The sequence below is a fragment of the Vigna unguiculata genome, chromosome 5 (genome assembly GCF_004118075.2).
Source record: "Vigna unguiculata cultivar IT97K-499-35 chromosome 5, ASM411807v1, whole genome shotgun sequence".
Classification (NCBI taxonomy): domain Eukaryota; kingdom Viridiplantae; phylum Streptophyta; class Magnoliopsida; order Fabales; family Fabaceae; genus Vigna; species Vigna unguiculata.
Genome location: NC_040283.1, coordinates 9238225 through 9265362, shown reverse-complemented (window position 1 = coordinate 9265362; position 27138 = coordinate 9238225). Strand labels below are relative to the sequence as shown.

Below are 27138 nucleotides of genomic sequence, written 5' to 3'. Positions count from 1 at the left end.
GCATCATACTCTACCTATTACTTTGGATAATTAAGTTGACTAGCGAAGAAAAAATACAAATCTCTCTCACCAACCGATGGCACTAAGCTTCAAAAAGGAGACTGAGGAACCAATAATGCAAAATGAAAATGGCAAAGACACACCAAATAGTGGTTGAAGGGAGTTTATGGGGAATCAGAAACACCTTTTATTCTTCTCTGGTCATCTTAGCCGCCCTTATAGTTGCCACTACCATCTATCTTAGAAAGGATAGGGGACACTTGTTTAGAGAAATAAGTGTTCCTAGTGATTCTTCAACATCACAATGTAACTTGTTCTCTGGTAAGTGGGTTTTTGATAATGAATCTTATCCATTATACAAAGAGAAGCAGTGCAGCTTCATGTCAGAAGAAGTGGCTTGTGAGACGTTTGGAAGGAAAGACCTTAGTTACCAGAATTGGAGATGGCAACCTCACCACTGTGATCTTCCAAGGTCTGTTCTAAGATAATTATTACGTGTTTATGTTCTTAAACAATCTTTAGGTTTGGGTATAGTTTTTGAGGTTTGTGGAATGTGGTTGTTTCTATGTTAATAAGGTTCAATGCCACAGCATTGCTTGAAAGACTAAGGAACAAGAGACTTGTGTTTGTGGGGGATTCACTCATCAGAGGCCAATGGGTTTCCATGGTTTGTCTTGTTGACTCTATACTTCCCAAAACCCTCAAATCCATGCATTCCACTGCTAATGCTTCACTCAACATTTTCAGGGCCAAAGTAAGTTCTCATTAAACATAGGACTTGTACATAATACTGTCTATGTTGCTGACATATATGTTTCATTAACATGTTTAATGAAGGAATACAATGCAAGTATTGAGCACTATTGGTCCCCATTACTTGTAGAATCAAACTCAGATGACCCAGTAAACCATAGGGTGGTAGAACGCACAGTGAGAGTGAAGGCAATAGAAAAACATGCGAAGTATTGGACTGATGCAGATTTTCTGGTATTCAACACATATCTGTGGTGGAGAAGGCCAGTCATGAATGTTCTGTAAGTTCAGCAGTTAACCTAACCATCAACTTGCATACCAACAGCTCTAACTTCAATTTCAACCACCAAATGACATGATTTTACTGTATTCATCACAAAATCATGCATGCATGCGTCCAACTTTGCAAATTCATTTTGATTGTGACAAATTTACAAGCAGGTGGGGGTCATTTGGAGACCCAGATGGTATATACAAAAAGGTTAAAATGTTGAGAGTGTATGAAATGGCCCTTAGGACCTGGTCTGATTGGTTGGAAGTGCATGTGAATCGTAACAAGACCCGGTTGTTTTTCGTTAGCATGTCACCCATTCATAAAAGGTACCCTCAGGTTACAATATTTCTTGAGCCAAAGTAAAAACCACTCATGATCAAGCTAGCATCACTATGCCATTAACTTTTTCGAGATATAAAAAATCATTAAACCCTAAATTATTTTATTTTAAGTATTGGAAAAATCTCAACTTCATCTTTAAAATTTGACTTCTATATACTCCAAAAGTTTAACTATCATTCATACATCTTCAAAGGATGAGCTTCAAGTAACAAACATATGTGGGGATATCCTCCACTTAACAGTAAGAAACTTCTTATTAATAATCCTAAAAAAAAAACTGAAGTTGTAAAATCACCTTTAAAATTATGAAAAAAAGAAATCCTTTCTTTGAACACTGGCATTAAGTTTTACCAGATATCCATACAATGCAGTGCATAACTGTAAATTACATTTGCAATTGAAAAAAAAAAATGCAGGGCTGAGGAATGGGGAGAAGCTAATGGTAACAATTGTTACAACGAAACAGATATGATTACAGAAGAGGGGTATTGGGGGCAGGATTCTGATCTTAAAATGATGCATGTGGTGGAGAATGTGGTTGATGATTTGAAAGCAAGAGGTTTGAATGTTGAAATGCTTAACATCACACAGCTCTCAGAATACAGGAAAGAAGGACACCCATCTATCTACAGGAAGCAGTGGTATCCTCTAACCAAAGAGCAAATTGCAAACCCAAAAAGTTATGCAGATTGCATACATTGGTGCCTCCCTGGAGTTCCTGATGTGTGGAATGAACTCCTTTATGCCTATATTTTCCATCAATAACATAAAGCTACAGGATAACACGTATGTGTAGAAAATTTAGTGAACTTAAAGTTATGGTAATTGTTGGATTAATAAAAATCAAATTTTGTGCACAATTATTGATGACGCGAAAATAAACCAAACTTATACCATTATATACAATATTGAGGATTATACACATGAAAAACTGCAATTTTCATTTTTGTAGTTTCTATTAAACAAGATCATAATCTTTATCCTTCTCGTCAAATCCTCTTCTCTAGCATGCCACACCAAAAGACTAATTACAAAAATCATCTACTTAATTTTAACTCAGTATTGTGTAGATTTTTTTTAATTGTCATCTAATCATTCGCTACGGTTGAAAAAAACTTGTAATAGGATCAACAAATAATTGAATGATAGAACCATTAAAATGAAATAACTGAATACTAACTCAAAAAAAACAAACCTGATAAGAAAATGATTAACTAAATCTATAAAACATTTGTATATCTTAACAATAATAAGAACAAAGTGCGGTTGGTTAGTTGAAGAGGCAAAATAAATAAGAGTCAAACTCGTGTTGATGCGTTGTTTCTACCACCTCTAACTCTAATTACGAACAAGAAAGGAGAACGGACAGATGGTAAGAGAAAGGTAGGGTTGCAAATATCATAGATCAAGTCCAAAAATAAAAATAAATACGACCTAAAAAGCAATTAGCATTACTAAGAAACACAATGCTTAAAGTTTGAACTTTGAAATAAATTTGGGACACTTTCCGAAGTCTATTCTGAAAGGAAGAACGTTCCAAATGCACTGTTTGACATAGCATATGATATGAAACAACCTAAGCAGTTTCTGTTGCTGGTTGGGTCACCCCAAACTTCACCAACAGCTTAGTTAGGTTTTCAGGGGAGCAAACTTGATACTTGACTTTTCCAGAGGGTGAGAGTAAAACCTCTGCAAGTTCAAGCTTTTCAGAGGTAAGACTTGTGCTGTCCATAGTTTTACTCAGTACCTTCAGTGCAAGTTGAACTGCTTCTTCCCTTGTGATATCATCCTTGTAGTCCTGTTTCAGAATTGACTGGGCAGCCTGGTTGTTGGCACCAATAGCTGCAGCTTTCCAACCACCATAATTTCCACTGGGATCACTAGTGTAAAGCTGAAAGCCAAAATTCTTGTCCCAACCTGCAAAGAGGAATGATACTCCAAATGGTCGAAGACCACCGAATTGTGTGTAACCTTGCTTGGTATCACAGAGAGATTGAACCAGCTGCTCAACAGGCATCGGCTCTTGGTAAGCGTATGCATAACGTTGTGCCTGGACCCTAGCAGTATTGATTAGGATGTTGGCATCAGACATAATTCCAGCAACGGCACATGCAACGTGATCATCAATCTTGTACATTTTCTCAGTGGAAGTTGAGGTTTGCAGCAGCTTGGATGTGACTTTCTTTTCGCCAACCAGAACAACCCCATCTTTTGACAATATTCCTATTGCTGTACCAGCATTCCCAATTGCCTCCATTGCATACTCTACCTGGTAAAGTCGTCCTTCCGGGGAGAAGATTGTTGTACGACTATCATATCTTCGAGACATATTGATCTGAATTTTTAGTTCAGAACAAAGAAAATGAGAGCAGAGAAATGAATAAAGTATAGCTTTGGTAAATGAAAATAAATGAGAAAAGGCACTCCTATTGAACAAAAAGATAACCATTTCAGTCATTGTTATGTTAATACCTTATCATGAATAGATTAAATGACCACTTCAAATAATACCTCTTTCATCATGCATTTCTTTTTTGTCAATGGTTTATTTTTTAAATTCTTCCATGGATTAATTTTGTTAATACTTATCTCTACACAGATTGCAAGCTCAATATAACAAACTAAGTAGTATCAAAATAACAACTTGAGAAAACTATAGTATACCAGTTTTATGAGCTTGTGTCACAGTTAAACTCCACTTTCTGAGATACACATTTGGGTCTATTATCTACATAGGAAGGGAGTACAAACGGCCAACAAAACAAAGTACAAAACTAGTAATCATGGACTCAGCAACATTCCTACCTACAGTAATCTTATTAATTAAAGCTATTTGCAACCCCAAGAAAGTATAAGATATAAGTCTGCAATTTGTGATCAGAGAATATCAAGCTTCCATAGAAAATTAAGAAAACTGAAAGCAGATATAACAACATAAAGACCATACTTAGGTTCACATATAAAGCCAAGTACTGTTCTGGAGACGTGATGATAGGGTGTGGCCCGTTACAAAGGTTTATTGGAGAAAATTTTAAAAGATTAACACATTTGCAACTGCAAGAGAAGATTAAAAACTGATAGTGTTTTGTTTTGATGAAAAATATAATTTAACTCATGTTTGAGAACAAGCAACTCGATGTCACGGTGATGTTAGAAGGAAAAGGAGTAGGAGGAAGGTTCACATACAGAGGCTGTAATTACTGAAGAGCAGCAATAGATAACTCAATCATACCTGCACAACATAATGGGGTTAACAACTCTCAGTTATTTGACAGGGTGGGGGCATGTGTTGGGTCACAAGGTGGTGGTATTATGTGATTGTGTCACAGCTTTACTTCTACGGAATTGGTGACAAAACTCCAGTTACCAGTAGTGAATAAAAATCCATATTCATTTGAGGTTGGTGACAGCCATAAAATTGTGTTGAGGCAAGTGTAAAGGGTTGTTACCAGAGTTACAAAAGTTGACGATACAACAAAAAAATTTCTTATTTAGTTTGGGCAGAGCTGATGTTGTTCCACGGTTTTGGAGTGGCTTGAAAGTTTGGGAGAGATCAATGCAAATTTTGATACTCTCTAACAACCTTCAAATTAAAAATTAATGAAGAAACGAAGTTGTCGAAAGGTGAACCGGAATTGGTCAAGACTGCTACTTCATTAAAAAACAGTTAGAAGGGTTTTGCAAGAAAAGGGAGGGGACAGGGGTACATTCTGGAATGGATTTCAGAGTGGATTTAGATGGTCATTGATGAATATTCAAATGTTTTTCAAACTAGAGAGAAACATCAATCTCCTCATAGGAAGCAAGATCATGTAATTTTACTAAAACCAGATTCTCAAATTTCAAGTAATAGACCATATAAATATCCCCACTACCAGAAGAGATTGAAAGATGAACATAAATTCACAGGAAAGATAATCTCTCACATATCAATAGCTCCAAACAAACAATTGTGACATTCTGAAGCATCAATCAATGGTTGGGGCTTTAACTCTTCTATTTAAAAGGTAAGCAAATTACATTTTGAAAATAACATGAATTACACAAATACATGCTAAGAAAAATGAGAGAAACCTCAGAGGACATGTGGAAGTAATGCATGACTACTAACCTAGAAACTCAGAAAATGTCAGCAATCCAGAAACGTAGAGCTAATAGTCAATACAGAAATCACTTTAAAGATTTTACAGCCCAGACAGTAGATAAAGGGCAGCAAACACAAATCTCCCTTCCACAAAATCAATCACGCAATAAACTCAGGTCTCATACTTAGAAACTGGGTACTAACATCAATTCCATCAAACTTCAAAAACAAACAGATCCAATCTCTAAAATTGCCCAAAAAAAATTGGGGCAGAAATATTAGTCCCAGAAAATGTAAGAAGTTCACACTAATCTAAAGAGCCACATATGTCTAACCATAATAACCCTCATACACTAAACAAATTAGTTCCTGAGAAAGACCAACATGGCTCAAACTAGTGGAATCTCAGGAACCAGAATAGGGTTTTTGCCATCTTGGTGGGACAAAATTGAGGATTTCCTAATGAATAAATCATCATCCATATTCGATAAATCAAGTATCCAACTCTTAGCAGAGATCCCTAAAAAAGTGCAAATATGATTTCATCTACCGAATCGCAATTTTATTTCGAAGCGCACAGATTTTCCAGAATGCTAAGAATCTACTATAACTTTTGCCAACGTTTTAGAAGACGAAATTTTTAAACTCCCGATTATTGGTATAGGGAAATACGATTCAGAAACCACAAGAACAGTATCACAATCAAAAATTAAAAAATAAAAATTAATAAACTTTAACTACATTTTAGACAGAATGCAGAGAGATGAAAATTGCAGGATATAGAAGAAAGATAAGCAAATACAAAAAAAAAAAAAAAATTACCAGAAATGGTGAAAGGGAAGACGACGATAGGAGAAGAGAGAGAGAGAGAGAGAGAGAGAGAGAGGAGAGAGAGGGAGAGGAGAGAGAAGGTGTTAGCGCAGTGAGTGTTGCTGAAGCTGAAAAGAGAAGGAGCGGAATCAAAAATCAATAATTTTATAGATAATTATTTTGTATATTATAATAATAATAATTAAATATTTTTAAATATATAAATTATATTTAGAATTTAAATTAAAGAAACATATTAGAAAATAGAAAAAAATATATTAAATTCATAATGGGCTTCTTTTGTTAAATTTCATTCAAATAAATGCTTATAATTATCTTATTTTGAAAAATGTAGACTCTGCCTTTTAAATTAAACTTATCACGCAATTAATTTTTATAATAGAAAAATAAGATTAAATAATTTATCATACATCTATACCATTAAATAAAAAAGAAATCATATTTTTGGTGTTTACATTTTATTTCTTATTTTACTCATTAAATAATATCTTATTAAAATCAATCTTACCTTTTAAGTAAGTTTTTAAAAGTTTATCTATTTTTTTTTAATTTGATCATTTTTTTTAACTTAACCATTCTCTTAAAATAGAATAAATATTTATAATAAAACTATAAAATTATAGATTTAATTATATTTTATTATTTCTTTTATCATAAAAAAATATTTCACTAGTAAGTTATAATGTGTTTCCAAAGTAAAATATTTTACTCCATTTGAAATACAAAGCACTATTAACATTTTCTTTTCTCAAATAAGGATTAGTGTTAAATTTAGGAATAAACACAAGTTTACTTTATATTCGATAAACTAAAATAGATTTAATCTTTAAATATCTAATTACTTAATTAGCATGTTAATGACATCAAAAGAAGAATAATTCATCATTAAACACAAATAAACATTCTTCTCATTCCAAGGAATTTGGTTATATTGTAAAGTTTATATTGATTAATTATTAAAAAAAGTTTTTAGAATTCATAAATGCTAAGAACAACCATGTCATCATGAACAAGAATATTGTTTATCTTTGAATCACTATGAGTAATAGCTTCCTCAAATCTATTGTAAAGATAGTTGAATGCAGAAATAACCAAATTTATTAAAAATAATATAAAAAGCTTAAAGGAATAGTAATTTAAATAAAAGGTGTAATGTTAAAGAAAGAGGAAGAATTTTTGCATACTAAGGTATAATAAATTTTTGCATACTAAGGTATTGAGGTTTAAAATGAAAAATCATGTAAAAATGTGTTAAATTTCAATATTTAAATTTAAAAACTATTAATAACAACAAGAAAAACGAAATCCAAATTGTCTGAAAAATCTTTTAGCTTTACGATTCTATCAACTGCTATGCAACCTATATATATATATATATATATATATATATATATATATATATATATATATATATATATATATATATATATATATATATATATATATATATATATATATATATATATCACTTGAAATGAAAACATAGTTGATTCACCAAGTCGAAAATTAAATCCATGCTTGTAAGACTTGTAAAATAATTCAACTTAACAAAATAAACTCAATATATATATATATATATATATATTAAAGACTGCACTTATTAAATACACATCAGGTTTATCAGTATAGTTTTCACCCTGATGGCATTTACAATTAGCATCAAACACTTCTTATCTCTATAATTACCTCTGATTCATCTACCATAAAAAGCATTTCTTATCACATTTAGCTCCCTGGTGACTTCCATCATATCCATCCTTTCTCCTGGTGACTCCACTGAGCAAGCTAGACCAATCTTAAACAATGAAAACAAACACTTTTTGGTATTAAGATGCAAATTATCTGCAATCTCAGATATGTTGTGCTGTTCTGATACTGTAATTGTAGGAGATTCAGTTTCCACTGAAACAAGAGTTGCATCAACAATCTCCAACAAGTTATTTGGAAATGAAATTTTAGCATAGTTATGGAGGTTGTGTCCGTCTTTGAACATTTCTTCTGTCGGTCGTCTCCCTGTTAACATCTCCAGAATTAGAATGCCAAAACTGTACATGTCACCTTGTGTTGACACCTGAAAACTTGCTCCATACTCTGAAATATTTGAGAAACCATCAGTATTTTCAGAACCATTTTCATAGAGTTAATCTAAAAAGAAATATATAATATAAGATGAAAACATACCTGGGGGAGAATAACCTATAGTCCCTTTTATTCCACTTGTACTAAGGTTGTGAAAGTTATTGATTGTTGTGACAAGTCTTGCCAAGCCAAAATCACTAACATGAGCAACCATGTCATCATCAAGAAGAATATTACTTGGCTTTAAATCACAGTGAATTATAGGTTCCTCACACTCATGGTGAAGATAGTGTAGTGCATAAGCAACACCAACCACAATTTCTAATCTTGTCTCAAGGTTCAAAGTTCTTGTTTGCTCTTCTCTTCCATTTTGTGGATGCAACCATTCCTCTAAGCTTCTGTTTGGCATATACTCAAACACTAAAGCTTTAAAATCATTTCCATTGTAATCCACACTAGAGCAACATGTGACAACCTTCACCAGGTTCCTATGCCGAACATTTCTTAATGCTATACATTCAACCATAAAACTTTTCTTAGCCCCTTTCTCTTGGAGGTTCAGAACCTTTATAGCAACAAATCCTTCCATCGGATCAAGAATTCCTTTATATACAGACCCATGAGTTCCTATTCCTATCAAGTTCCAAGATGAGAACCCATCAGTTGCATGGAGTAGGTTCTGGTATGATACCTGACGAAGTTGATCAATTGTTGAATTGGTAGATGATGACTTTTTGTGTCTTTTCCTTATCAAATACATACCAAGGATACATGATAGTGTAGAAAGAAAGAAAACCACACAGGATATGGCCAGTACTAACTTGAGATTATGGTGCGTTCTTCTTTTCTTAGCTTCTAAAGGGCAAGGTGAAAGCTTTAGTTCAGATATCCCACCACAAAGCTTGCAATTGCCAGCCACTGAAATTGAACTGGCATTTTGAAAGACACCATTTGTTGGCACCTTACCCTCCAACATGTTGAAAGAAGCATTGAAGTATTCCAGAAAGGAAAGGTTTTGAAGTGTTTCTGGAATTGATCCAGACAAGTTGTTTCTAGAAAGGTCTACCTCTCTAAGACCTTTTAAGGAAGCCAATGAAGGAGGCATGGTTCCATGGAAGGAGTTACCCTCTAAATGAAGGTACTCCAAGGTTATGCATTCTCCAATTGTTTCAGGAATGAGACCAGAGATATAATTTTCAGACACATCCATGAAGTCAATATTTTTTAGCATGCCCACTTCTGCTGGTAGACTGCCACTTAAGGAGTTATATGATAGGTCCAGTGCAGTAGATAAAGTTGGAATTCCAAACAATTGTGATGGTATGGTTCCAGTGATGCTATTGTTTGAAAGATGTAGAAATTGCAACTGTTGGCAATTTCCAATGGTTGAAGGAATATTTCCAACAAACATATTAGATGACAGTTCTAGGTAATACAACTGACTCAGATTGCCTATGGAAGGAGGAATCTCTCCAAACAATTTGTTTTCTCCCAAACTTAATAATTGCATCTTTTGAAGCTTACCAAAAGTACTTGGAATGATGCCAGTTAGGCTATTTTTCTTCAAAGCCAAGGTAATTAAGTTTACAAGATTTCCTAATTCCATAGGAATTTCTCCAAAAATGTTATTACCACCAGCAAATAGTTGGCTGAGATGGGTGGTAAAATTGCTCACATACCTAGAAAAAGTCCCTCCAAAATTGTTTTGCCCTATATCTAATATATCTAGCTGGCTACAATTCATCAAAGATTTCAAAAATTGCAAGTCATTAGATGAATTGCTACCCAGATTATTTATACTTAGCTGCAGAGTTGAAATATTCTTCCACTTCCCTAGACTTGGAACTTGTCCTACCAATTGGTTGTCACCAATATCCAATATTTGCATCCCTGATGCATTAGTGATGGAAGCTGGGATTGAACCTGAGAATTGATTCCCACTCACAACAAAGTAGGGTGAGGAACATGCTGTCTGGAAAAGAGCCATTAAATTGATTGTTTGTGAGTGAGAAGACATGGAGAGAGGACAAATTGTACAAGGAAAGTGGAATGCTGTGAGATAGTTTATTATTTGGCAAGCGCAATATTATCAAATTTTTCAAAAGGCCTATTTCTTTTGGAATGCACCCCTCCAATGTATTTGAACTCAACGAAAGTTGAGTGAGGGAAGATAAATTTCCAATGGAAGGTGGGATTTGTCCAGTTAGATTATTCTCCTTAATACTAAACTTTTTAAGATTGCCAAAGGATTCAATCTTCCTTGGTATTTCACCAGTGAAAAAATTTCTATCTAAACTCAGATATCTCAATTTAGAACAATTTGCCAAGTTGATGGGAAACTCTCCCACTAAGGTGTTATTGGTGAAATATAGTACACGTAATCTGAACAAACGCCCTAATTCTTGTGGAACTTCACCATAGAAGTGATTGTCCTGGAGGAAGAGGATTCTCAGAAACGAAAGGTTACCAATGTGTGGTGATATGAAACCATGCAAGTGACATCCTGATAGATTTAGCTCTCTAACTCTTTGGTGCCGTGTACTGCATGTGACTCCGTACCAGTTGCAAAAGTGGCTTGAACTATTCCAAGAGTTGAACACTTCATTAGGGTCTAGAGATATTGATTCTTTGAATTTGAGCAGTGCAGATTGATCGGTCTCATTTCCAAATGCAAAGGTAGTTATTATATTTTGAGACCAAAAGTTTGAACAGCAGAGAAGAAACCAGACAATGCATATGGACCAAGCAACACTTGACATCATTAAAGGAAGCAACTGAAAACCAGAGTTATGGAAATTAGAGTCCAACTCATGATATAGTTATGATTGTGATTTGTAAATAACCACAGTTTACGCATACTATACTACCTTATTTGAATAATGTTTGTTTCAACACTCCAACACCAGCAGAACTTCTAGCTATAATTTTCCCTGCAAGACATCATGCAAGCTGAACTAGTTATGTCAAAGACTTTATGCATGTCTAAGTTAAAAACATTATGGTTAAATATATTTTTAGTTCCTAACTTTGATACAAAATTGTAATCTATTCTTGTTCTAAACTTTGGTACATTTTGATCCCAAAATTTAAAAAATAATAGAAATAGTCTTTTTAAGCCAAAAAATTCAATGTCATTTGAGTTATAACCTGTTGTAAATAGCTCAAATGTCAATATGAAATATCGTTTAATACATTAAAAAAATTTTACAGAGTTAGGTCAGAAGAACTATATTTATTCATTTATAAAGTTTAAGAAATTAACTGCATCAAAAAATGAACAGTAGCATTTTTTAGATATCTGGTTGTGTCGGTTGCATACTACTTTATCACAATAATTGAAACACCTCAAAAACTATAATCAACAGAACGATATTGATTTCACCTTGATTATTTCTTCTCCACCCTATTCTGATTCATGAATCATGATAACTACGAAATTGAAAAACTATTGTATCTTTGATTACTTTAAAACACCTCTACTTTATATATATATATATATATATATATGAATGATCATCTAATTTAAAAATTGAAGTACATATTTTGTTTGACTTGATTGATTCAAATGATTTTATACAAATTCTATAAGCAACAGTGAATAAAACTTGTAGTAATCAAACAAGTATATAAAATGCAAAATCAAATGCTCTAAACATAACATTTAGAGTACTAATTCACGACTAAAATGTTCAAGTTGACAACTAATCCTGGATATATAATTTCATACTTCAGTTGGGAATGAAACATACATGACCAACCTACATTAGTCACTTTGAAGTTTGTGTTGTACTGCCGTTTCATTACACTTCTTGATATTGTGAGAACCTGTGGGAAAGTGCAGTATATATGCAGACACAATTGGGGTTGTCTTGTGGTTGCAGACACTCTAAAAACCTTATAGTTGTTGCAGAAATTGCGATTCATGATCACTGTTGACTCAAGGAGAGACTCTAGAAACATCAATGAAACCGTATAGCACACTGCAACATAAAAGTCTACAATAAGATAGTATTGGAATGATGTGATAGAATTCATATTGTGAAAGTTTGGTATTTCTCTTCAAATTTACAGCAAACTTGTCATTGGTAGGAAATTTTGGTATTGGTTTGGAAACTTAACTTTCCATCACTCTGGCCCACGATTATTTACATTTTTTTCCAATGGACTGTGATGAGATTGAAAACTTATGAACCAGCTTGGAATAAGGAAAAACACAATTCAACAAAAGTTTTATACACGCTAAGAGGACAACCATACTATAGTGTGAACAAGAAAATGAACGTAAGAAAATTGGCTTGGTTGAAAAAAATACACGCCAAGAAAATTTGGTCTGATCTTATAGAATATGAACGTAAGAATCTCAATCCTGCTAAAGATGTAGAGTGAAACAAGATGAAAAAAAAAAAAAACCAACAACAATTGGCTTGGTTGGACATCGGTTGATCATAGTGTATTTCATCACGTATCTCAATAACCGTTATCATTTCAAAACCGTTAGTCTTCTGTGAGTGTTTAGGGTTTTAGTTGATTTTTTCTTGTCATTTCTTCGTGGTTGGCTATCTCTAATAATAATTGTTTTTTGAAACAGTGAGATTAGGAAATACCAGAAGAGTACCGAGCTTTTTATTAGGAAAGTCCTATTCTAGAGGTTGGTTCATGAAATTGATTAGGATTTCAAGGTATTGATGTATTATAGTCACTAATCGATTATGTGAGAAGATAACCTTGTCTAATTTATAATGTTGCTATGTTTTCATATTGATATTCATTTCCAGAGCCATGCTATTTTAGTTTTGCAAGAGATTAAACTCGCCGCAAGAAGGATTCGTGGTGAGCGTGTTTGAGGTAAATCATTTAGTTTTGCTTGAGGTAATATTTAATCTGAACTTAATTTACATTAAATATCAAATGTGTTTTTATCCTTTTGCTTTGAAAATGTAGCTTTTCAAATATTATATATCCTTATCATCATAAAAGTTATGTATTCAAGGAAATAATAAAGTATTGTATGGTCCGTTCGGTTGAGCCAATCATAAAGCCATCTAAGATTATTTCGAAGATCTCCAAATATGTATTCGAACGTGTATCTACCAGTTGCATAAGATTATTTCAAAGAAGATTTCTAGAGATGTAATCGAACGACATTCACCGATCATGTGAAATTACTTCGAAGAAGATATTCATTCATGTTATAACAATCGCTCGATCGTCGAATTGTCTACCTCACTATCTAGAAGTGGACCTATGAAGGAACATAGGAGGGCCATGGCCCCCCTCCCCAAAATTTTTATATCTATTATAAATAAAAATTAATTATAGTAAAATTATAAAATTTATTTGTATTTATTTTATAATTATAATGATAACAATAATTATAAATTTATTATCTTAAAAAAGTAAATACAATGTTTTTACCAGTTTATATAAATATTTTGAAATTAATCTTTTAATTTTTATTTTCGTTCAAAAATGTGAATTTAGTCCTCCAAATTTTTTTAGTTCCAATTTGATCTCGATTTTTTAAAAAATGATGTAATTTGGTTATTTTTCGTTAAATTTTCTAAATCAGATCAAGAATTTTTAATCAAAATTGAAGTTGTGAATAAAGATGATTTACTTTGTTTATGTAACTGACCTAATCTTAGAGTCAGTCATGATAAAAGATCATTGCTCCGCTTCAAAAAATTTAACAAAAATAATCAAATTGCATCAATTTTTAAAAAAATCAGACCAAATTGAGACTAAAAAAAAATAGAAGACCAACTTGACATTTTTTAACAAAAAATGGAACAAGAGTAATTCAACCAAAATTTTGGTGGATCTTCAACCAAAATGTTGGTTGAAGATCCGCCACTATCAATGTCAGCAGTTGGACTACCCCCAAACTCCCATCCTGGTCCTTTATAAAATTATGTGTCACGTCGTCCAGTCAGGAACGATGTTGAATGGATTAACTAGTCATCTAATTAGCACAAAAAATTTAATAATCAAGTTTAGAAAACAATTGAGTCATGATTAAACTTACCCTAATCACAAATAACAAATACATACTTAATTTAGTATAGAGTACCCAAAATAAATAACAAATATAAATAACAAATACATACTTAATTTAGTATACTTAATGAACATTGTTAGAGCATAAATTCTCGATATGAATTTTACCTTTTGGCATTTTAGAAAAGGGTATTGTGGTTCTTAGAAATGAATCCCAAACCAATTTTCATTTTCTTAAAAAAGATTGAAGGATAATTATGTGGATATAATTAAAAGAAAGGTTTCAAACACAAAGGAAGAAGAAAGTAATGACAATGTTTTTTCCAATTTACACTTTCAATGGTTGATGCAATTTGATCCAATATTATAAAATAGAAAACTACGACGGACTTTTGACATATTCCTATCAAACTACGGGTTTAAGTTACTAATCACAATAATTTTTTATAAGAGAAAAATATATGGTCTTGAAATAAGTAGATCTACGTCGATGATAAAATACCTCAACAATAAAAGTAGTTTATTAGCCAGAATTTCAACTAATTTTTTTAACATGAGAATTTAAATTTTTACTTCAAAATTTACTTAATTTATGTGATCAATTCATGATCGATATAACAAATAATAATAAAAAATAGTGATAATAGTGATAAAAGATAGATCAATGAAATGTGGTTCTAGTGAGAGTTAAAATCTTTGCAGATTAGACTCCCAAAAGAAAGAAGAATCTTAAATCTTACAAGTCATAATTATTTAAAAAATAAAAAGTATTATTATTACATTTTATATTGTATATCTTACTGTTTTTTTCTGAATATTAATAATAATAATAGCCATACTAATTTATCTTTAGTAATTATTTTACATTTAACCATGAACTGTTATAAATTCAATATAATATTTTTATTACCGAAATCAAAATGATTATTTTAAGGTCTTAAGAATAAAAAATTATAATATAATAAAAAAAATTGCATTTAATGTATAATTGAATTTCGAAAATTAATGTTATTTAACTAAAATTTTATAATTATATAATAATTTAATATTAAATAGTAACATTCTATTTATTTTATAAATTTATTTTCTAGCTATCTATAAAAACTAATATTTATATTAAATGTATATAAAGATCTAAATACAATGATAAATACTTTTAAATATGAAATAAGTATTTTTAGAAACTTAAATATTTTGAATTGTGTATTATGACTTTGTGTAGTTTTTACAATTTTATTATAATCTTTTATGAAACATAAGTGTTTTTTTTTTCTATTACAGAAATATTTGGATCCCTAACTTCGTAGTTTAGTCGTGGAGTCACAACTTTATATATCTGTTTAAAAAAAAAAAAGACTAAAGAGAATTATAATTGATAATTTAAAAAATTTGAATACTTTTTTGTTTTCAATTTTATAGATTAATCACTTAACATTTGATTTGTCCATACAAAGGGTTTAAGCCTAGTAGCGTAGGTTCCAATCGCATACTACTCACTCCTCTTGTTTGTCATTTCGTTCAGTTGAAGAGGGCTCTGCCGCAGCTCCACCTCCTCCTCCGGTCGGTCGCCGCCACTGCGACGGACAACACCAAGAAAAGTTTCCTTGAAATAGACTCCGTTTCCCGGTTTGGGAATAATTTTCATCACTGCTCGTTGCTTTCGATTTGTTCGAGGTTCGTTAACCCTGCAATTTCTCCCAATATTTATGCGATTTTATTTTTTGAGCATTTTATTTGTGTGGAATTGAACTACACTGTCAGTCCGGGTGATATCCCTCACCTCCTCCCAACATTGATATCTGAGTGAGAGTTACTGTTGAAGTTATCTGATTGAGATAATCACAGATTCGTGTGTTTCTCTTTTTCTTAAAATCCTTTTCAATCTCATTTATTGTTTATAATGTAATTATAAAAAATGCGACTGTATTATTTATTTTTATTTTATATTTTCAAATGATTGTATGAGTAAGGTTAAATTTTAAGAGTTTGTGTGCGTGTACGCAAGATGTTTAGACTTTTTCATATAGACATTTATGCACTAGTTGTTTTCTCGTAATATATTTGTGACATTTGATGCCTTTGGAATGTTCTTCAGGAGAACTGTTAGTTGGATTCTTGCAGTCTATTTGTTCCTTTATTTTATGATCCATAAAAAAACATCGAAGCAAATTTCTTGAGAGAACTTATGAGTTATGAATGTCAACTGTTTCTAACTTGTTCCTTTTTCTAAAAAGTATTGTACTTCATGTAAACAACTTATTGCATATATGGAAACTAGTGTAATCATATTTTATTGTCAATTATATAAACAACGTGTACACTAGTACATATGAAATTAAGCACGCAGGGTCTGATGGGATAAACTTTTTATAAACACCTTTATGAAGTTAATAAGAGAGGGATTCTACCAATTTATATAGGTATGGGCTAATTGTAGTTTTTGAAGAAACTGTTCTCGTATTTTTCCTTTTAATTATTTTCTTTAAGTACTCACAGAGAAATTTATCCAAACAGACACTTGTTCCCTATGTCCTTAAGTAAGGTGTTTATCAAAATGGACCCTAAATAAATATAGTTATTTTCAAAACAGAAAGTAAAGATAAAATAAGGTAACATAATTATAGGTAAACTTATAAAAAGGAAATAGAAAACAATTTTGTCTGTAACAGCTTCTACAAATCATGTGTAGTTGGTCAGTATTTTTCTTCTGTCTGGTGGTGTGCAAGGTCTTGTTCTTGCATAATACGTACTGAGTTTGCAATTTTGTGTACTGTGTCCTTCATCTGTCTTGTTGGTGAGGACTAAAGGATCAGATTTGGCTGCTGGGAGCTATATTTTAAGTACCGTCTGTAGGGATTTAAATTTTGCGAGTTTTGGACGAATATTTGCTTGTGTACATCCCTGGTTCCAGCCCATGAAGTTCAAATGTGTAATTAATGTTATCGATTTTAAAAAGATTCAAGTGGTGTGTTGCAGGTTGGGAGGAGAAAATGAAGCAGGTAGTAGGAATGGTAGTTTCCAATAAGATGCAGAAATCTGTTGTGGTGGCAGTGGATAGACTATTCTACCACAAGGTGTACGACCGTTATGTCAAGCGCACCTCCAAATTCATGGCTCATGATGAGAACGACCTCTGCAACATTGGTGACAAAGTTAGTAACATGAACTTATCCATCTAATTTGTTTATCACTTATATTGTTGTGCCTCTTATTCTCATCACTTAATTAGTAGTACACTTGTTTTGCCCAAAGGCTACTACATCTATTGATTTTTCCCTGTTATTTAGGTTCGACTAAATCCTTCTAGGCCATTGAGCAAGCATAAACATTGGATTGTTGCTGAAATTCTTAAGAAGGCACGGATTTATGTTCCACCCTCCACCTCAATGTCTAAAAATGTCAGCTCCAGCTCTGAAGCACCTGCTTCATAAATTGACTCAAAGTCTGAATGTATGAATTTAGTTGACCTTCTGAATTCAGGATTGTTTGCTGTTAAGTATTTCTAATGTTCCCCACACTTGTGGAAGGTTACACTGTTGTGGACATGTTTTGGCATCACATGTTTCTACAGGTTCCCCCCTGTTTTCTTTTTGTCCGTTTTGTACTATTCTTACTTTAATTATTTCTATAAACTATTATACCAAGCTTCTGATTCTTGCCATCCTTCAAATCCTTAGTCTATACAAATTCATGAGAGATAATTTTTATAGAAACACACGAGAGATATATTTTTTATGAGTCATGAATGTGTTTAATTATGTAGTGAACACGGGCCTTTTCACCTTCCCTGATTGCCCTTCCCCAACTCCAACATTCTGACTTCTGAGTATAGTTGTTTTTATGTTTTCTCCTTGCTATGTTGGTTAATATCTGCATCATCCAATGGTAATATCATGCTGGCGTACAAAACATGTTAGTGGTAAACTGTTGTTGAGGAAATCTATGAAACACTGATACTTTTAATTTGCTTCATATATCTGTAAATGATTTTAGTGCTTTGTTGGATACTTTCACCAATACATATTTGTAAAGTATCTTCCGAGTCTTTAAAAATGTTGTGAAAATCCAATAGAACCTAACATAGAAGCATTTGTCTCTTGGTTAGAGGTGTCTAACCGCCCGATGGGCCACCTAAACTATTTGTATCAAGCAGGCCCGCCCCTTGGACCAAGCCTATTTTGACTGTACGCTTGCTATACAAAAATTGAAATGGTATTCTTAATGGAGATTTTAATGAAGGAGTGATATTGTGGACAACAGGAAGTGATTTATAATTTTTTTTTTTTAGTATAGCCTAAGAAGTATGCTATTAGTTCGCATTTGTAGTATTGCAATTATATATTTACTATGAATTTTAATGCATACATATATTATATATTTATCTTTCATGTTTTTTTTATCTAATATAGTTTTTTAAAAACAATAGTATGACCGTATTCGATATGTATCATATCAGTGCATATGAGGAAATAGTTACAAAAAGTGTCTGTGTGTATAGAGTTCGCGGGAAGCTTTCCTCAAACTTATAAAATGCTCACTCATCTCTGGCACTCTTTTAGTTTGCATAGTGCATATAGGAATGGAGAATATTACCTACTTTACTGGACGAATTATGCCCTGTCTATTAAAAAACTTAGCCTTTTAGAAGGCATCCTTTCTTAATATTCTCTCCATTGGATTAAGGACTGTCTTTCAAAATCTACTCCCCATAGTAGAGGGAGTCTCTGATATTTTCCGACATTAAGAATTCTGATTGATGAAATATTGGTGAAATTATCTTTCTCCTTGAGACAGTAAGTAATCTGAAAGCCTTAGTCTTATTAAAAGAAAAAGAGAACGACATCATCACTGAAGTGAATGATTCCAAGACCTAGCACAGCATGAAAAGGTAGCCAGTGTCAACTTTTTGCTTGACCAAAAGGGCTCACTTTTTCATACGTAGAACAAAACACATGAGGAGGGTTAAATTGTATGGGTATGATTTAATTATTTTATGCAAGCGTTTAAAACTACAAAAGAACAGATCTTTTGTAGGTGGTTCAGATCGTAGGTAGAAGGTTGTCCAAACTGTTGCTTTGTTGGAAAGATACTTGAGAATAAATGGAAATCTGAGCCCCAAATTTGTTCTAGCCTTAAACGGAACTTATTCCCTCCTTTACTTTGTATTTGGATATTATTTCTTTACTTTGGTGGCAGGATAAAGGTAATATGATATACTATAAGATTGGTAACCTGATAATTTGATGCTGTACATTCAGGCCGCTGTATTTTTTATTTTATTTTTTGTACTAATTTCCGTATGAAAAAATGGGTTTTAGTTTGTAATCAAATAAGGAAATATTTTCACATGATTTATTCACAAGTTTTATGGCCAGTTCTCTTGGGTAATAAATCAAGTCTTACGTTGTGCTGCTGTATTATATATGCATCGACTTTCTAAGAAAAGTAAAAAAGCCCCAAATTGGATTAATCTGTTCTGTTGTTCCATTCTTATGGGAGACTTTGCCTTCGTGTTGAGATTGAAATGAACCACGGGGAATTCGTTTGTTCGTACTTATTCAACACACTTTATTATCCATTCCCCAATCCCCAATATTATGACGACTTTGATGTCCCATGCGGCATCATTATGAATACAATTTGTTAAATAGTGAGTAATTTCTTTAATTTTCGGCATAGTTGACACTTTTAAAGTATCATAAAGTTTGGAAATTGAGATAGTTTGATACCAAAGATTCAACGAGGACCATTTTTCCTTTTGTAGATAAGAAAACTGATGAATTTCTCATTCAGGATGGATTTGATAAAAAAAACAAAATCCCAAGGAGCGAAGGTGGTGGGCGGAATTGGAAAATGAAAAGTGAGAGGTCTGAAACCAACTTGAGTTACATATGCTAGGTGCACATGGTGCATTAATAACTCATGTACGCATCAAGTGGCACGTTGACCTTTTCTCAACACATTAATGTCTTGCTCCTCGGGCAAAGTTGTTTATGGCAATATATTATACATACCAAGACAATAAACCTAAGTCTTTTTTTGGTTCTGGATTTATTTCCGCAACAACACTGCATCTATATATCACTTGAAGTTCACATGAATTTTCTTCACATCAAGACACTGGATTTTAATTTTGGTTTTGTCCATGTTCAAATGAAAGGCAAAGTTCTCACAGATGAATGAATGGAATACTCCAGAACTATTAGATCTAATGACAGAACAAATGCAACATTTTCTTGAGTTCATTTATTAAGGTGCGGGACCTATGTTTCTGATCTAATAACTGTTTGAGTTAATTTGCTGGTTTTGTGTAGTTGGAAGCCATTTGGTACCAACTATTTCCCTTGACTATAAAGCAAAGCTTTTTATTAATCTATTTTCTTTCTTAAAAGTGTTAATTATTCTGTGTGTGCGAATTTAAGCTGTCTTCTTCTGAAACAGGGGAAGATATCATTGGGCATGCATAAAGTTCTTCTATCTTTTGCCGATGCAAATCATTCCTGAAAGTATACGCACAAGAAATACTGAAAAAAATTGCATTATAGTTCGTGTGGCCATATGTTGTAGCTTCTAAGTTTCTTTTGCATGATTGTGAAGTAGATGCAATAATCACGTATAGTTTCATTCAAAGAATGAATAATCATGGCAAAATGGGCTTTTCGGTTGTACCCAATTAAGAAAAATTGAAAATAAATGTGACGTACAAAGAAGTGTTTTAATCTTCAATGCAGGAGGTAACCCTGCCATTATGAATGTTTATGAGTGGCGTTTGGTTGAAGTCCTTTGGTTTTGCCAATGCATCTATGATCCATCATTACTAGTAACATTTTTTTTTTTCGGTTTATGAAACTAAAAACCTTAGAAATAAAAGTTTACTTAACTGAAATTCAAAGACACTAAATTGTTAAAAGTGAAACACGTGACAAAATAAACCAGCAAGAAAGTTGACTTTGTTGAAAATTGAAATAGATAAATTGGTCATGGATTCAAATGGTGGTGCAATGTTATAAGTATTTTATTATATTCAACTATGGTACACAAAATCCTTAAAAAAAAAAAGTCCACAAAGGAAACACAATAGAAACACAATAGAAACAAATAAGAACTTTGAAAGAATTAATGTTTCACATGCACCAAGTTTCGTGTGAATAAAAACTTGTCTCTATTTGTTGTTATACAATTTTAAAAAAAGTATTGAGAGTCCACGATTCCAACTACAGCACAATGATCAACCACATTTCAACAACATCACCAACTCAAACAAATTCCAAATCAAATGATCCAATCTGAAGTTGTACCCAAATGAATGAAACAAAATTCTTCGTCCTCTCCCAAATAGCAATTGCTTCTCTTTCACTTCACTTCACTGTGTTCTTTCTTCTCTGTTTTAATTCTCTATCTTTTTGGCGGGAATTGGACCCCACCAAATTAAAATCTCGTCCTCTTCTCCCATTTCTCTCATAAATACAATACATGCTTTCTTTCTTACGCCTCAACAGAAAAAAAAAAAAAAAAAACTTTCTTCTGCATTTCCACTCTCCAACACTGAACTCAAGCTCCGTACCAGTTTATTTCTCTTCCAAACGGTGCCGTACAACGCATTCTAAATGACCGTTACACTCTTCATCTTTCTCCTCTTCTTCTTTCGCCCCGTCGTTGCTCTCTCCTCTGACGGCATCGCGCTTCTCACGCTAAAATCAGCGGTGGACGCGTCCTCTGCAGCCGCCTTTTCCAACTGGAACGACGCCGATGCCACCCCTTGTCGGTGGTCCGGCATCACGTGCGCCAACATCTCCGGCCAGCTCGAGCCGCGCGTTGTCGGCATCGCGATCTCCGGCAGGGGCCTCCGTGGCTACCTCCCGTCGGAGCTCGGCACGCTGCTCTACCTCCGTCGCCTCAACCTCCACACCAACGCCCTCCGGGGCGCCATCCCGGAGCAGCTATTCAACGCCACCGCGCTCCACAGCGTCTTCCTCCACGGTAACAACCTCTCCGGCACCCTCCCTGCCTCCGTCTGCACCCTCCCTCGCCTCGAAAACCTCGACCTCTCCGATAACGCCCTCTCCGGCGCAGTGCCCGACACACTCCGAAATTGTTCCCAGCTCCAGCGACTAATTCTCGCCCGCAACAAATTCTCCGGCGTCATTCCGGCGAGTCCCTGGCCAGAGCTGAAAAACCTTGTCCAGCTCGACCTGTCATCGAACCTTCTGGAAGGTTCGATCCCGGACGAACTCGGGGAGCTTAAAACCCTAACTGGAACCTTAAACCTCTCGTTCAATCACTTATCTGGTAAAATTCCTAAATCTCTTGGGAATTTGCCTGTTACGGTGAGTTTCGATCTTCGGAACAATGATTTGAACGGTGAGATTCCCCAGACGGGGTCGTTTTCGAACCAGGGTCCCACTGCGTTTCTCAACAATCCGAACCTGTGTGGGTTTCCTTTGCAGAAACCGTGCACAGGTTTAGCGCCCAGCGAATTGGGGCGTGGTCCGAGTTCTCGTGGACCGGCGGCGCACCGATCTGGGAAGGGGCTGAGCCCCGGTTTGATTATTTTGATCTCGGTGGCGGACGCGGCCGGGGTGGCCTTGATCGGGCTTGTGGTGGTGTATGTTTATTGGAAGAGGAAGGGCAAGTCCAATGGGTGTAGTTGCACTTTGAAGAGGAAGTTTGGTGGGGAGAACGAGAAAGCTAGTTTGTGTTGTTGGTGTAATGGGATGAAGAGTGATGATTCTGAAGTGGAGGAGGTGGAGAAGGAAGAGGGGGAGGGTGGGAGAGGGGAAGGGGATTTGGTGGCCATTGATAAGGGTTTTAACTTTGAACTTGATGAGTTGTTGAGGGCTTCTGCATATGTGTTGGGGAAGAGTGGGTTAGGGATTGTGTATAAGGTTGTCCTGGGGAATGGGGTGCCTGTGGCTGTGAGGAGATTGGGGGAGGGTGGGGAACAGAGGTATAAGGAGTTTGCTGCTGAGGTTCAAGCCATTGGCAAAGTCAAGCATCCCAACATTGTGAAGTTGAGAGCATATTATTGGGCTCCTGATGAGAAGCTTTTGATCAGTGATTTCATCTCCAATGGCAATTTGGCCACTGCCCTTAGAGGTGAGTGTCTTCTTTCACATTCTATCCATCTTTTCATTTTTTCCCTTTGTTTTCGATCATTGATTTTCTTTGTTGCATTCAATGACTATGCGCTTTGATGTTTGGGGTCATTTCTCAGTAGTGATGATTATTATTCCCAGTTACACAGACAAAAATGGGATGTCTAGTAAATAGAGTTGCATAATACTAGTAATAAAAAAAATAATGATAACAGATAATAATTGGGTGAATTTTATATTCGGCAACTCAAAATAAAGAAAGCTCGTTTTACTCAATTCCGTTTGTTTATGTCAAATGAGATTTTTTTAGAAAATAAGGGAGTGAGAATTAATTAAGGCCTGACCATCTACCATTCCAACCTCACTGACACATTGGTTTTTTACAAAATTTGGTGTTATTGTTTTTTATTAATCCAGCAATAAGTAAGTTTTTAGAAAATATTTAATATAGCATTATCACCGATTCGACCAATGAAAATATATTAATCAAAAGTAAAAGTGCAACACTAGCTTACTGCATTAGCAACTCTAGGCACTATTACCCATCACAGTATAATTTTTTTTATCACTAATGGTGGAATGTTTCCACTACTTAGGACTAATAATTGAGTTATTATTCTAGAAGCTGATATATAATAAGCCTGTGAACTTATTCCCGGTTTTTTTTTACTCAGTTTTTGGCTTTCACTAGTTAGAAGAGTCATTTAACTGTGCAAACGAGGTTCTGTCCGCATGTTATTTTCTGTGTTTTTCACTGATTAGATTAATTGTTGTCCTTCTTAATTTAGCCAGAAAAAAAAATGTCCGTTTTGGAAAGGATTGGTATCAATATAAATTGAACATGTTTTTGTTCAAAGAAGTGATAATAATAAAATATGCTTTCAGGGAAACATGAAACTATTTGGGTTTGCTGTTCTTCAATTTTGAGTTGTTTTCATTGTGTGTGTTTGTTTTTTGCTAGGATAATAGAATTGTCGTTTCTGCTTTAGATTTGTGGGACAATGGGACCAAAATGGTAGGTTAACTGGTCCAAATGTGCAAATATTAAATTTTAACTTGTCTCGGTACAAATAAAGAAATGGCATTATATTTAATTTATTATAAGTGTATGGCTAGATGAGCAGTTTGGTTAGATGTTTATTTATTATTGCTAAGGGGCGTTAGATCCAAGAAAGTGTTTGGTGAGACAACAGTGCTAATGTTAATGACATCGCATTGGGGACATCCGACGAGAAAGTAAGACATTCACCATGTGTCTGGGAAATGTGATGGCAGTGGCACTCATGTTGGGGACCATGAGCTTCTAGATCTTTAGCTCACTTACTGCACATGGGCCACTTAACAAACCAAAACTTTAGGTGGAAAAGTTGCTGTTTCACAGTTTCAACTCGTTTCCCTAGTGCTCTCTGTGTTTCACTTAGTTTTATCTACTTCTTTGGATCTCCTTTTTATACGCATACTTCCAGTTTCTCAGTTATCACAAACTCCGCAGACCGTATTTCTTAAAGTAAGCTTTGTACAGAGCCTTGTGTTTGTAGAATTGTAGACCACTTTTGTGCCTTTACTTCATGCAGCTAAAATTGAACTTCTAGTTTTTTTTTTTTTTTTTAATTTATTTATTTATTTATTGTAGCGGAACTTCCTTGGTCTTTGACTCCCAGTAGAAAACGTAACTTTTCCTTGTTTCATTAATTTCTTTTTGGCTAAACTTTCTTACTTGATTACCCAGTCCCTTCCAGAGCTGTTTTCATACTGTTTTTCTGTCTCTGTTCTTCTAGGAAATTGTGAACACAGGTTAATTTTTTGCTTAGAAAACAATGTGTATAATATGGGATATAGATAATCCAACCAATAATTCATAATTTTTTGTATTTGAAATTATTTTATAAATTTAGTAAGTTTTTAACTTAAGAGCATCATGCAAACTTTCCGCCTCAAAGTCAATTCTAGTGGGTATATTTGAAATTATCTAGAAAAATATGTGAAATTGCTTTATGACCTTTCTCAAGAAAATATGTCAGTCTATATGAAGTTTGTATAAATTCATTTTTGAATCAATAGCATAATTTTTAATTGCAACAAAAAATAACATAATCCGTTGCATTCTACACTAAATTTATAATCTTCCCGATACAAAATTTCCGCTAAAAACAGTTCATATTTACTCCTACTTATTTATGCAGGAAGAAATGGTCAACCACCACCGAATTTCTCATGGTCAACCAGGCTAAGGATCATCAAAGGAACAGGCAGGGGATTGGCCTATCTCCATGAATGCAGTCCCAGAAAATTTGTTCATGGTGACATAAAACCCTCCAACATCCTCCTTGACACGGACTTTCAACCACACATTTCTGATTTTGGTCTTAACAGACTGATCAGCATCACAGGCAACAACCCATCCTCTGGTGGTTTTATGGGAGGAGCACTTCCTTACTTGAAGCCATCACAAACAGAGCGAACTAACAACTACAAAGCACCAGAAGCTCGGGTTCCCGGTTGCAGACCCACCCAGAAATGGGATGTATATTCATTTGGAGTTGTATTACTTGAATTGCTAACTGGAAAGTCCCCAGATTCTTCTCTGGCAGCATCAACTTCCATGGAAGTCCCTGATTTGGTGAGGTGGGTCAGGAAAGGGTTTGAACAAGAAAGTCCATTGTCTGAAATGGTCGATCCTTCAATGCTCCATGAAGTGCAAGCCAAGAAAGAAGTACTAGCCGTGTTTCATGTAGCACTGCAATGCACTGAGGGAGACCCTGAGATCAGGCCAAGGATGAAAACCGTCTCTGAAAATCTAGAAAAAATTGGATCATAAGGTTCTAACGTTTACAAGCTGAAGTACTGCACCTGAGACTGGAATTTCCTTGATACTCAATGAAGATGCATTGCAACCCCATAATGCATTTTTCTGTGGTACCACCCGGAAAATTTTCTCTTGGGGGTATCAAGATGGTGCTGCAAATGCTTAGCTATCTTCAACTGCGCTCGCAAGCCCTACTGTGTTTTCACGTTAAAGCAATTTTTTGACGGCTATCCCCATCACAGGTCTCTCCTCTTTATTCTTTTTTCGGCAAATGAAGGCACTTCGTAGAAATATTTAAATTTTGTTCTGATCTCATTTTATCACGAGTCTGATCACAATAATTTCACAATATTATGCGTTATTTGGTTGGCAAGTTAAGATGCAATCATGTGTATAATAAAATTAATTCAGATCTCTGTTATCAATGGCAACTCGGTTTCATTTCACATTTTTCTTTGGTGTTCTAAAGATTGACGGTACTCACAACAAATTTACGTATTAGTTCTCTTACCATTAACCAATCTAAAGACTATGCTGAAAAATAGCGACACGCACAGATACTGAATTTTAATTTAGTTTAACCTAATAATTTGTCTACATCAGGTACTAGAACAATCATCATGTATGTATTAAAATGGGAGTGTTTTTTGATAGAAATTAATAAGTTTTACCGAGTCACCTTATATTTCTCCCTTATTTGTGGATTTTCTCTTGATTTAAGAGGTAGTCATATTTTTTATTTATTTAATGTAATTTATGAAACCTGTATAAAAACATTTATAAACGTTATGTAATGTAATAACAAATGATGAGTTAACAAGTTATTCATTGTTTCATACTTCCGTGAGTGTAAACTTTGTTTTGGTATTATAATGTC

The 27138-nt window shown here is 34.0% G+C and overlaps 4 protein-coding genes and 1 pseudogene across 7 annotated transcripts; 3 read left to right on the top strand and 2 right to left on the bottom strand.

Annotated features, from left to right (window-relative positions):
* The first annotated feature begins 54 nt into the window (after positions 1-54).
* LOC114183014 (protein trichome birefringence-like 34) lies at positions 55-2261 on the top strand. 3 transcript variants are annotated; one of them, XM_028069842.1, is made up of 5 exons: positions 123-472; positions 577-754; positions 838-1034; positions 1195-1353; positions 1786-2259. In XM_028069842.1, exons 1-5 carry the CDS (start codon positions 123-125, stop codon positions 2132-2134), a joined length of 1233 nt encoding a protein of 410 aa, XP_027925643.1. In that variant the 3' UTR covers positions 2135-2259. The 3 variants fall into 3 exon arrangements, with proteins under 3 accessions (XP_027925644.1, XP_027925643.1, XP_027925645.1); XM_028069844.1 differs by having other exon boundaries at positions 150-472; positions 591-754; positions 1786-2134; XM_028069843.1 differs by lacking the exon at positions 1195-1353 and having other exon boundaries at positions 55-472; positions 1786-2261.
* Positions 2262-2742: 481 nt separating this feature from the next.
* On the bottom strand, positions 2743-6403 carry LOC114183015 (proteasome subunit alpha type-4-like). 2 transcript variants are annotated; one of them, XM_028069846.1, is made up of 3 exons: positions 6276-6398; positions 4556-4601; positions 2743-3704 (listed from the first exon to the last, which is right to left on the bottom strand). In XM_028069846.1, the coding sequence occupies exon 3, from the start codon at positions 3696-3698 to the stop codon at positions 2946-2948; it is 753 nt and encodes a 250-aa protein (XP_027925647.1). In that variant the 5' UTR covers positions 3699-3704; positions 4556-4601; positions 6276-6398; the 3' UTR covers positions 2743-2945. The 2 variants fall into 2 exon arrangements, with proteins under 2 accessions (XP_027925647.1, XP_027925646.1); XM_028069845.1 differs by lacking the exon at positions 4556-4601 and having other exon boundaries at positions 6276-6403.
* Positions 6404-7883: 1480 nt separating this feature from the next.
* LOC114183011 lies at positions 7884-11286 on the bottom strand (annotated as a pseudogene).
* Positions 11287-15796: 4510 nt separating this feature from the next.
* LOC114183018 (30S ribosomal protein S17-like) lies at positions 15797-18015 on the top strand. Its single transcript, XM_028069848.1, has 3 exons — positions 15797-16034; positions 17337-17512; positions 17648-18015. The coding sequence occupies exons 2-3, from the start codon at positions 17351-17353 to the stop codon at positions 17789-17791; spliced, it is 306 nt and encodes a 101-aa protein (XP_027925649.1). The 5' UTR covers positions 15797-16034; positions 17337-17350; the 3' UTR covers positions 17792-18015.
* A 3484-nt stretch (positions 18016-21499) lies between these two features.
* Positions 21500-26711, top strand: LOC114183012 (receptor protein kinase-like protein ZAR1). Its single transcript, XM_028069839.1, has 2 exons — positions 21500-23456; positions 25639-26711. The coding sequence occupies exons 1-2, from the start codon at positions 21968-21970 to the stop codon at positions 26271-26273; spliced, it is 2124 nt and encodes a 707-aa protein (XP_027925640.1). The 5' UTR covers positions 21500-21967; the 3' UTR covers positions 26274-26711.
* Positions 26712-27138: the final 427 nt, after the last annotated feature.